Source organism: Suricata suricatta, chromosome 16, assembly GCF_006229205.1.
Source record: "Suricata suricatta isolate VVHF042 chromosome 16, meerkat_22Aug2017_6uvM2_HiC, whole genome shotgun sequence".
Taxonomy (NCBI): Eukaryota; Metazoa; Chordata; class Mammalia; order Carnivora; family Herpestidae; genus Suricata; species Suricata suricatta.
The window spans coordinates 46492274-46503353 of NC_043715.1; the positions used below are offsets into that span (position 1 = coordinate 46492274).

General features: G+C 53.0%; 2 protein-coding genes across 4 annotated transcripts in view; one reads left to right on the forward strand and one right to left on the reverse strand.

The window, feature by feature from the left end:
* Window positions 1-640: 640 nt before the first annotated feature.
* Window positions 641-6901, reverse strand: B9D2 (B9 domain containing 2). 3 transcript variants are annotated; one of them, XM_029926155.1, is made up of 4 exons: window positions 6668-6901; window positions 3416-3541; window positions 2506-2564; window positions 641-1214 (listed from the first exon to the last, which is right to left on the reverse strand). In XM_029926155.1, exons 2-4 carry the CDS (start codon window positions 3532-3534, stop codon window positions 901-903), a joined length of 492 nt encoding a protein of 163 aa, XP_029782015.1. In that variant the 5' UTR covers window positions 3535-3541; window positions 6668-6901; the 3' UTR covers window positions 641-900. The 3 variants fall into 3 exon arrangements, with proteins under 3 accessions (XP_029782015.1, XP_029782014.1, XP_029782013.1); XM_029926154.1 differs by lacking the exon at window positions 2506-2564 and adding an exon at window positions 6153-6244 and having other exon boundaries at window positions 6732-6899; XM_029926153.1 differs by lacking the exon at window positions 2506-2564 and adding an exon at window positions 6153-6244 and having other exon boundaries at window positions 6668-6898.
* A 2484-nt stretch (window positions 6902-9385) lies between these two features.
* Window positions 9386-11080, forward strand: part of TMEM91 (transmembrane protein 91) — a 10591-nt gene continuing 8896 nt past the window's right edge. Inside the window, exon 1 of the mRNA XM_029925575.1 lies at window positions 9386-9531. Within this exon, the coding sequence (XP_029781435.1) occupies window positions 9492-9531 (40 nt within the window). The 5' untranslated portion in view covers window positions 9386-9491. The remainder of the gene's footprint in view (window positions 9532-11080) is intronic.

Consider the following 11080-nt stretch of genomic DNA (forward strand, 5'->3'; position numbering starts at 1 on the left):
TGCGGCAGTGGCGGGGACCGGCAGGGGCGGCGGGGGGTTTTGAAGCCGCCCCGGCCCCACCCAGGAAGCGCACGGGGCGGGGGCGGCCCCCAGGGGTAGGACTTGGGGGGGCCGGGCCACCGTCCTCATCTCGCGTGGGCGGGCTCCGAGGGGGGTCCCTTAGGCCCCGGGGAGAGGGGGCGGGCACCCCGGCTCCGCCCCGCGAGCAGGGTGCTGCCTCCTGGCGGCTGAGCGCAACCTAAGCGGGCAAACGGGTTGCGTGTGGCTTTGAGGGCTGTGCGGGGTCGGTCGCGCAGAGAATGAAGACCTGGCAGGGAGGGCTCAATCGGAGGCTGGGAACACAGGGGATCAGAGAACGGGGACCCAGTGGAGAGAGGGTGGGAGGCTGGAGCAGAGGCGAGGAAGGTCACCCAGGAGTCGGGGACCCAGTGGGAAGAGGCGCACAGAGGAGGGAGGAGCCCCAAAGAGAGGGGGATTTATAAGAGGGGCACCCAGAGTGGAGAGGGAGCCAGAGGTTGAGGCAGGAGAAGGGGGAAGTGGGTCTGTCAGAAGGTGGGGGCCTGAAGGAGGGTGTCAGGGGGAGGACAGGAGGGCACAAGACCTCTGACAGGTAAGGGAAGTCAGGAAGTTACCAACACCGTAAGAATTGCTCTTCTTTATTGAGTACTCCATCCAACACCCTGTGACCTCACACGCTCCACTGCCCCCATTTTACAGACGGGGAAACTGGACCTGAGAGGGGCAGCCGCTGGGCTTGAGGTGCTAGCCAGGACAGAAGCCAGGGCCTGCCTTGGCCGGGGTCAGATCAGACAGCCTGTGGACCCACGCTTCTGACCACTGGGACATCCTGTCCCTCCAGAAGTAGCCGGGTGTGATAAGGGCCTGCAAGCGGGGTCAGGGTCAGCATTCCACACCATAGCGGTCGAAGTGGCGCAGCAGCAGGCCCAGCTCGAGGTGCACGGTGCCACCGGCCACCGTGTGCAGGCGATAGCGGTCGGCCCCGCTGTAGATGGCGTCCCCGTGCAGCAGCTGCGGGCCGCCACCCACGAAGGCCCGTGCCAGCTGCTCCCGCCAGCTGCCCAGGGGCCGCCATGTGGGGCAGTCCAGCTGGTGGGTGCCTGGACTGCTGGGCACGTGGCAAAAGCCATAGCCTGCAAGTTGGCAGCGGCCGAAGCTGTCCTGTGACCACACCTGGAGATGGAGCCGAGGCCAGCCTGCAGGACAGGAGGGAGGAAAGGAGCCACGGTGGAGCTCCATCTCCCCCTCCTGGATCCCCATCTCCTGGCTCCCCACTGGTCCAGTCCCCTTCCCCCTGGGTTTCTGCCCTAGCCTTCTCTTCCATGCAAAGGCAGCCAAAGGGATCTCTCTGAATCTGTGTCCCTCCCCTGCTGAAAACCCGTCCATGGCTCCCCAGTGCCCTCCCCCTCAATGCCAACCTCCACATCCCAGGCCCTCTGGATCTGGCCTCTGTGGACATCCCTTCCTGTGGCCTCCTCTCTGTGTTCCCATTTCAGGGCAGCCCAGTCCCCAGGTGAGCGCTTTGGGCCTTGCCCTGGACACCTCCTTCCTCCCCTCCTGCCATGGCCCTACTCTGCACACTCTGGGCCCAGGGTGGTCCTTCCTGCCCCTCCAGTGCACCCTCCACCTGGCAGCTGGAGGCATCTTCCTCCCTCATCCACAGGTTTCTCGAAGCCCTTGGAACACAGTTCAGCTCTTCAACGGGGTAGGCAAAGCCCTTGGAGACCTGGCCCCATTTCACCCTCCTTTCTGCCCATCCCCCTCTGTGCTATGCCCTATTCTAGAAGCTGGGGACAGTGGTGAACAGAGCAGACAAAAATTCCTGACATCCTAGACAACGAATGTAGTAAATAAGCAAATTATAGGGTATGTCAGATGGTGATAACTGCTCTGGAGAAAAATAAAGCTGGGTATGTTGGGGGTGGGGGTGCAGTTTTAGAAAGTGGGTGATTAAGAGCAGCTTTTCTGAGGAGGTGACGGTTGAGCGAATGCTTGAGGGAAGGGAGCGGACCATGTGGATGGACATCTGGGGAAGAACACCCCCAGGAGAGGGAACAGTGCGTGCAAAGGCCCTGAGGTAGGAGCTGGCCCTTGGGGCCAGCGTGGCTGGAGCCAGCTGAGAGAGGGAGAGAGGGACAGGAGGTGACAGACCTGACTGTGCATGCCCTCATGATCCAGGATAAGACTTGGGCTTTTACGTCAAGTAAGATGGGGACTGTGAAGGGTTCTGTGTAGAGACGGAATGTGACTCAACTTGGGTGTTTAGAGGACAGACTGTGGGACAGGGTGGGAGCACAGGGAAGAGGCTACTGTAATATCCAGGTGAGAGGTGAGGGTGGACAGACCAAGGGCCCCAGGGATAGAAGTGGGGGGATTTAGGATGCATTCCAACCGTAGAGCCAAAGGGATTTCTGGATGGGCAGGGTGGGGGGGTGAGGAAAGAGGGGGCAATGATGGTGCCACACGGAGGAGCTGGGGTCTGCAGACCTGAAAGGCAGTCGCCGGCCGCATACTCTAGTCCATCAGCCACAGGCAGCCAGAAGAATCTTTTAAAATTGAAATCTGACCGGTCAGTCACCTGCTGCGGCTCCTGAGTGCCTTCTGGAGATGGCCTCAGTTCCACGGCCTGTCCCCTGCCACCTCACCCCCGGCCCTTCTCCTGTCCACCCTCGATCTTCCAAATGCCCCTGGCTCTCTTTCCCTTTTGGGTCTTTCATACACAGCTCTCTGCCTAGAACCTTCTTCCGTCCCCCTGCTGTACCAGCTCCTACATCCCCTCCTCCAGGAAGCTCTCCCTGGGTTCTCTCGCATCAGGCTTCTCCTCTGGGCACCCCCCCCCCAGGATTCTCCATTCTAGTCCTCCCCACTCTGGGCTGCCACTGTCTGGGACAGCTCTGTCTCCCTCCAAGAGATGGCGAGCCCGATGAGGACAGGGCTGGGGGGCTGTCTCCATCACCAACATTGCCCTGGGATCGCCCAACACAGGCTGGGCGCAGGGCAGACGCTCAGTAAATATTATTTGTGTTGTTGAAACACATGTCATGTTGACTTAGGCTATTTCCTAGAATCCACTCCTCTCCAGTGATCTAAATTTTCCACAAGAAAGGGCTTTCTGATACCCTTCCTCCCCCACATACTCGCATACGCTTCCCCTGTGAGCAGCTGCAGAAACTGCTATCAGCTCTGCCTCTCTGCCTCCTCACCCCTCCCAGCTTCCTCCGGACTGAAGACTCTTGTTTGTCTCTTCGAAGGCCACCACCCCTCTCCCCCTGGTCCCCACCTTTCCCACACCCCCTGCGGCCCTGGCCAGCCTAGTGTTGCCCCCTCTGGAGCCAGCCTGCCTCTCGGGGACCAGGCTTGGCCAGCTAAGGGCATGGGGCTCAGGCCGGACACCCACCTTGGAGGCCTTTGGTGGCGAAGTGCAGGTCGATGGGGTGGGACCAGTAGGCCATGTCCCCTACTTGGGGGGTGTCCACCTGTGTTTGGCCCTCCCGGACCCCCGACAGGAGCTTCCATGCTGCCCCTGCAGGGAAGGGTGGGAAGCAGACATCAGGAAGGGGAGGCCGTTGTGGCTGGAGGACCCTGTTTCTCCCTGGCATTGGGCGGGTCAGGGGTTACAAAATGTGGACTCTAGAGCCACATGTGTGGGTTCAAATCCGGGTACTACTTCTCCCTGCCTGTGCAATCTTGGGCAAGTTACCGTCCTCTGCCTTGGTCTCCCCTTCTGTAAAATGGGTGTCATCCTAACACATCCCTCATAGTTTTGTGAAAAGATTAAATAAGCTAACACACAAAGAGCCCTCAGCATTGTGTGTGGGTGCACAGTGAGTGCTGGATAAATGTTGGCTATAGTTTTCTGACTCCTCACCCCATTTTATGTTCAGAGGCTTAGTCCAAGGACTAAGATGGGGCCAAGGATGTCCCTTCAAGAGCACCAGCAAAGGGTGAAAGGTGATAAAATGAATTCACTTAATCTGCCCTCTAGGGCTCTTAACCCCCATCCAACCCCCTGGTTTAGACCCTCCTCCATAGCCCACAAGGCCCTCCATGGGCAGGCCTGTGCCCCCTTCCTGAACTCTCTCCCACCACTCTCCCATCACCACCCTCTAGCCTCACTGGGCCCATTTCTGTTCTCCACCCACCCACCCCAGGACCTTTGCACTGGCTGTTGATGCTGCCCAGAAAGCTCTGCTTCTGGATATGCCCTTGCCTGGCTTTTTCTCATCCTTCAGGGCGGGCTCCTGTGCCACTTTCACAGAGGTGTGCTCCGTCACTCTCCTATCCAAACACGAGTCCCTGTCACATAATCTCCTGTCATTTCTTCTGGTATCTACCACCATCAGTAATCCCTAAGCTCATTCCCTCACCTGCTCTTTTATTTCCTGTCTCCTGTCCTGGAAGCCCCCAGGAGAGCACATCTCTTGTATACTGCTGGGTCCCCAGGACCTCAAATTCAGGATCTTTGTACACAGAGGTGCTCAATACATGTTTGTTGGACTAGTAAGTACTCCTAGGAGGTGGGTGCTGATATAATCCCCATTTTATAGGTAAAGAAACAGAATCTGAGAAGGAAAGTGACTTGGCCATTTAGTCCACGAACACTTATTGAACACCTGCTGTGTGCCAAGCACTGTCATCCATGCTGGGGCACATCAGGAACACAATTGACCAACATCCCACGGCGGCTGTGGACTCAAACTGTGCTCTGTCTGACTGCAGGGTCCAAGCCCTTTATCTGGCTGCCCCTGAGCTCTCTGCTGGACTAACTCCCCCCCCCCCTGCCAAGAGCCCCCTAAAAGAATAAAAATCATGTTGGATCATGTTGGTGATCTCTTCCTTCCGGGCCACATGAGGAAAGTGCCAGGCCTTGAGTCAGGCTCTTCACTTACGAGATTTCCCAACACCCCTCTGAAAGACAAATATTCCCACTCTACCACTTTACAGATGAGGAAAATGAGGCTCCGGAGGGTGAGGGGGGGAGGTCAGCACCTGGCCAGGGTCACAGAGCAGGTCAGTGGCGGGGACCAGACTGGAAATCAAGTCTGACTCCGGGGCCTGCCTCTCCTCTGCTCAGCTGGAGGACCCCAGTGTCCCCGGGAGTCTCAGCCAGCACCCAGTGAAATCGCAAAGGAGCGAGGGCCCCTCCAGAGATGAAGACGGCAATAGCCACACTATCCCACGAGCATTTACGTGTGCCGGGCAGCACACCCAAGGTTTCACTGAGCCCCATCCAGTTTTCACACAAGCGAGGCAAACGCTGGCTCAGGCCCTCTTCTCGGTGCTGGCTGATACTCATTTAGTCCTGACAACAACCCCATGAAGTATTTTTATTATTTCCATTGTACAGACAGGGAAATCAAGGCAAAGACAAGTGCCCAAAGTCATATAATTAATATGTGGTTTTGCACTCAGGCAGTCTGCTCTTAACCTCAACACCCTGCTGCCTCTTAGCTTCATGTTTAGACATGGAGACTGAGGCTGAGAGAGGTCAAGTCCAAAGGCCACACTCAGTAGGTGAGCTAGGTAGTAGTGAGGTCAGATCTGGTGGCCAAGGCCCTCCCCTTTCCTGGACGCTGTGCTGCCTCTGATAGGGAAAATGGGACTTCCAAAGCCTCTCCTGCACCTGTGTGGATGAACCCGGATGACTGAAAGGGGTTCCTGCATTCTCGCAGAGAATTATGAATACAGGAGGGTGGGTGGCCTCTTCTCTGTATATCTTGGATCGAAACCCATTTTACAGTAAGAACATAATACATGGAGATGTTTAAGAATGAATGGAGATGGGAGAGGACCTAGGGTCCCCCAAAACAGTGAATGAAGTCCAGTGGGGATAAGCTGTCTAGTGTTTTGAGGATTGGAAGTGAGTGTGTGTGAGTGTGTGTGTCTAGCCTACAGTCCCATATCATCAGGGGGTTTGTGTTCAGAGAGGGGGAGCCAGAGCTCCCACAGAGATGAGATGGGAAGAACGAGGGTGTGTGAGATTCACATAGTCAGAGTTCGGTCAGGTCACGGCTAGGAGTCCGGAGAGCCAATGGAAGATAAGGATCGGGGACTAGGGGAGGGAGTCAAGGACGGAAGGTAGAAACTCTGGGCTTGGGGTTCTGGGTGGGGAAATGAACCAGGTCCCGGAATACCTGTGTGGACGCCCCACTTGCAGAAGAGGCTACTTTCCGAGAAACCGGTGGCCCCCATGATCTGCCCGATCACGTGCACCTCAGCCATAGCCCTGAGGGAAAAATGTAATCACAGCCCTATGAAGTTACGTGTTCTATTATCTCCACTTGACAGATGGGGAAACTGAGGCCTACCAACTAAGGGGCAGTAGGAGGTTTCCAAGCTAGTTTCGACAAACTACTGAGGCTGCCGCCTTCACCATGAGCCTGACCGCCCCTCCAGGAGAGCCCCGGGAAAATAACGGGGGTGAGGTGAGAGCAGAGAGAGAAGCTGGCATCTCTACCCGCCTCTAAAATAACCTCTTCCGTGGGCTCAGCGCAGCGGAAAACCCCGCCCCAAGGGCTTATGACCCCGCCCACAGAAACAAAAGCCCCGCCTCTTCGCCTCGGATCCCTGAAGCGCCGAGAAGCGCAGGCATTTTAAATGCAGGACCGCCTTAGCCCCGCCTCTAGGCCCACGCATGCGTCATTCCTACCTCAAAGCACCTAGCGGTTAGGTCGGGCCAAGAGATGGCAGGGATTGCAGTTCATGGGCCTGACCTGTCCCTCTCTCCGCGGATGCTGACTTCCTAGCCTTGGCTCGTGCCTCTCCCAGGACCTTCCCGGCAGCAAGAGACCCCAGTTGCGGATCCCTCCGAAGCTGCGCCGCCTTTGGGCTCCCTGGTTGTTGCTGGGGCAACAGTAGCCTCCTCCCCTCGTCTTGCACCCGCCCTGCGGGTCGCTAATTGGCCCTAGCGGTCTTCGGGGGCGGGGCTAATATGTGATGGACGTTTTCTCTCCACCTCTCTCTCCATTTTGGGCAAAGCGTCTTTCCTCACCCTCAAGGTTCCGCCATTTGGGGCGTGGTCGCGCAGCTGCCATCTTGAGTGTGGCTGAGGAACTGTGTGCGCCAACTGTGTCTGCCGGGTACCTTCCTCACAAAATAAGACACTCCATCCACGCTGCGGGTGTCCCCACACGCCCTCCCACTCAGGACCACAAACAGAGACTAGAGCCAGGACCACAGAGACTTGAGCCAGGACCAAGGGGGAATCTCCCTCAAGGTCATTGCATGCATCCCCATGTCTTTCTGAAGAAGATCCTTCCTCCAGAGAAACTCAACTTGGGCAGGGGGGTTTTCCTTCCTTTTTTAGAGTTTCCTGTGGCTCCTCACTGACTGACAAATCCAACTTCCTTCTCAGAAATACCGCCCAGCTCACTGTTAGTGCTGATTCTGAGTAAGGAAGGGTTGCGTGGGGGAAAGGGTATGAGAAATGAGGAACTGAGGCCCTTTTTTCTGCAGATAATTTGGTTCTTGAAGGCTGGACTCTGCCAGCAATTTGCACTGTGAGTCGTCGGGCCTCCCAAGTCTCAGTTGTCTCATGTGTGTAATGGGTCTAAGTAAAGGGCCCGAATCCGAGGCACTGACATATTCCGATTTCCTGAGCAGTGTGCCGTCTCCGCCCTGGAAATCCTCTTGAACCCTAGACCCTATTCTTCTAGCCCAGACCAAGAGTCCATAGGAAATTCGTTTTTCTACTTTTCCCAAAATGAGGCTCCACCAGTTAGCATCACGAAGTCAAAATTATAGGGAGGGGGCAACATTTGAATAGGATAGTATTAATATAAATAACATAATTCAATAGGATTACATTTCACTAATAGATATATTTAAAAGCTACCATTTATTGAATGTATTTTCTGTGCCGGATCCTGCAAACCGATTGTTTTGATTGTATGGTTTTGTTTAGTCCTCAGACATTCCACAGGGTAGTTAACATCAGCTTTATTTAAGATGAAAAAAATTGGCGCAAACTCATTTGCCTTAAGTCACGTTGATTGTAGTTCTAAGTCTGTCCCCAAGCCTGATGTCATTAACCTCTCTGCTGTCCTTCCTTTCTTGGAAAGGAAGTGTCTTTCGTTATTCAAATCCATACGGAGGTTGTGCCTGTGTGTCCTCCAAGACCGGTCACTTCCGGTGTCTGACCAGTCAAGTGCTGTCTGTGCTCCTTCTTAAGTATTTTTTTTTTATTGGTTTTCTCCCTACTGATTGATATTAGTGATTAAGAAAATAAATCACTGATTTATTCCCAGGTCAGCTACCTAGATGTTAAGTCTCAGCGCTGCATCTTCTCTGTGCTTTGCTTTTCTGTAATGTGAGGATGAATGATAGGCCCCATCTTGTTGGACTATTGTCAGGACTCGATGCGTTAGTCTATGAAGCTGTTTTAAAATAATCTCACACTGGGGCGCCTGGGTGGCTCAGTCGGTTAAGCATCCGCCTTTGGCTCAGGTCATGATCTCACGGTTAGTGGGTTTGCACCCCGTGTCAGGCTCTGGGCTGACAGCTTAGAGCCTGGAGCCTGTCTTTGAATTCTGTGTCTGCCTCTCTCTCTGTCTGTCCCCTGCTCATGCTCGTTCTCGCTCGCTCTCTCTCTCTCTCTCTCAAGAGTAAAAAATAAAATAAAATAAGCTCACACTGGAGCCCTCGGTGGCTCAGTCAGTTAAGTCACCAAGTCTTGATTCTGGCTCAGGTCATGATTTCAGGGTTGTGAAAGCCAGCCCCAAGCCCAGCTCCGTGCTAAGTGTGGAGCCTGCTTGGTATTCTCTTTCTCTGTCCTCTCTCTCAAAATAAATAAATATAAAAACTTTAAAAATAAATAAAATATGCCCACAGTTTTTTTAAAGTAAGCTCTGTGCCTAACTGTGGGGCTCGAACTCATGACCCTGAATTCAAGACTCACATTCTCATCAGGATGAGCCAGCCAGGCACCCCTGTCCACAGATTCTGTGATGTGCCTTCTTTCTTTTTTTTTTTTTATCTTATTTTATTTTTAAAATTTATTTCTAGTTAATTTGTTTTTTGAGAGAGAGAATGAGCAAGCACGCGGTAGGGAGAAGGTCAGAGGGAGAGAGAGAGAGAAACCCAAGCAGGCTCCATGCCCAGCGCAGAGCCCATCACAGGGCTTGATCTGAAGACCGTGGGGTCATGACCTAGGCCAAAATCAAGAGTTGGGCACTTACTCAACTGAGCCACCCAGGTACCCCTGATATACCTTCTTTCGATACATGGAAACTAATTCCTCTCCCCTTGAGTCTGAGCTTCACTCAACACTTCCTTCTAGCCAATAGAATGTGGCAAAAGGGCTGCTGTGTGACTTCCAAGACTAGGTCACAAAAGACATTGAGGCTTCTTCCTTGCTCTTTCTCTTGGATGGCTCCTAATGGGGAGGTCAGCCTCCATGTTGTGACGGCTAAGAAGCAGCCACCTGAGGGACCCGTATGGAGAAGAACTAAGGCCTCTTGCCAACAGCCAACACCATGTGCATGATCTACGCTGGAAGCAGATCTTCCAGCCCAGGTAGGTCTTCAGGTGACTATAGCTCTGACCAGTGTGCTGACTGTGACTTCTTGAGACACCTGGAGTCGTAACCACCCAGCTAAGCCATTGCCAGATTCAAGACCAACTGAGACTAGGTTAGATGATAAATGTTTGCTTTAAGCCACTGGGTGTTGGCGAATGATTTGTTATGCAGCAGTAGGATGTGTAATGAATTTAGGACAGTGCTGGAAAATAGGAGGCACTATAAATGTTTGCTATTATCGATGGGTCTTAGTGTCGTTACTTTTGAAATGGAATATTTCACATATCCTTTTTGGTTTTTAATTAAGTTCTTTAATGTTTCTTCATTTTTTGAGAGACAGAGAGAGACAGCGTGAGCAGGGGAGGGGCAGAGAGAGAGAGAAGGAGACACAGAATCCGAAGCAGACTGCAGGCTCTGAGCTGTCAGCACAGAGCCCGATGTGGGGCTCGAACTCACGAACGTGAGATCATGACCTGAGCCAAAGTTGTACACTTAACTGAGCCACCAGGTGTCTGTCCTTTTATTTTTTTTTAAGTTTGTTTATTTTGGAGGGGGGAGGGGCAGAGAAAGAGGGAGAGAAGGAGAATGCCAAGCAGGTTCATGCTGTCAGCTCAGAGTCCAATGCAGGGCTCGAACTCAAGAACCCTGAGACTTGAGCCAAAATCTAGAGTAGGACACTCAGCTGACTGAGCCACCCAGGTGCTCCTCTTTTTATTTTGAAATTTTAAAAATTGTGGTAGGGGTGTCTGGGTGGCTCAGTTGGTTAAGCCTCCAACTTTGGCTCAGGTCATGATCTCACGTTTGTGGGTTCGAGCCCCGCGTTGGGCTCTGTGCTGACTGCTAGCTCAGAGCCTGGAGCCTGCTTCAGATTCTGTGTCTCCTTCTCTCTCTGACCCTCCCCTGATTGCACTGTCTCCCTCTGTCTCTCAAAAATAAAAAAAAATTTAAAAAGCGTTTAAAATAAATAAATAAATAAATAAAAATTAAAAATTGTAAATGACACTTAACACACAATTTGCCATTTTAGCCATTTTTAGGCGTACGTTCAGTGGCATTAAGTACACGCCCATCAATGTGCAGCCAATCTCTAGACTCTTCATCTTGCAAAACTGAACCTCTGTATCCATTGAAAAACAACTTCTCAAGATCATGCTTTTTTAAAAATTTATTATTTATTTTGAAGGAGATAGAAGAGTGTGTGCATGCATGCTTACGCACCAGCAGGAAAGGAGCAGAGAGAGAGGGAGAGGATCCCAAGGAGGCTCCCCACTGTCAGGGCAGAGCCCAACACAGGCCTCAGCCCCATGAACTGTGAGATCATGACCTGAGCTGAAATCAAGAGTCAGATGGCTGAAGGACTTGAATGTGAGACAGGAAACCATCAAAACCCTCGAGGAGAAAGTAGGGAAAAACCTCCTAGACCTCCACCGCAGCAATCTCCTACTTGACACATCCTCCAAGGCAAGGGAAATTAAAACAAAACTGAACCCTTGGGACTTCATCAAGATAAAAAGCTTCTGCAAGGCAAAGGAAACAATCAAGAAA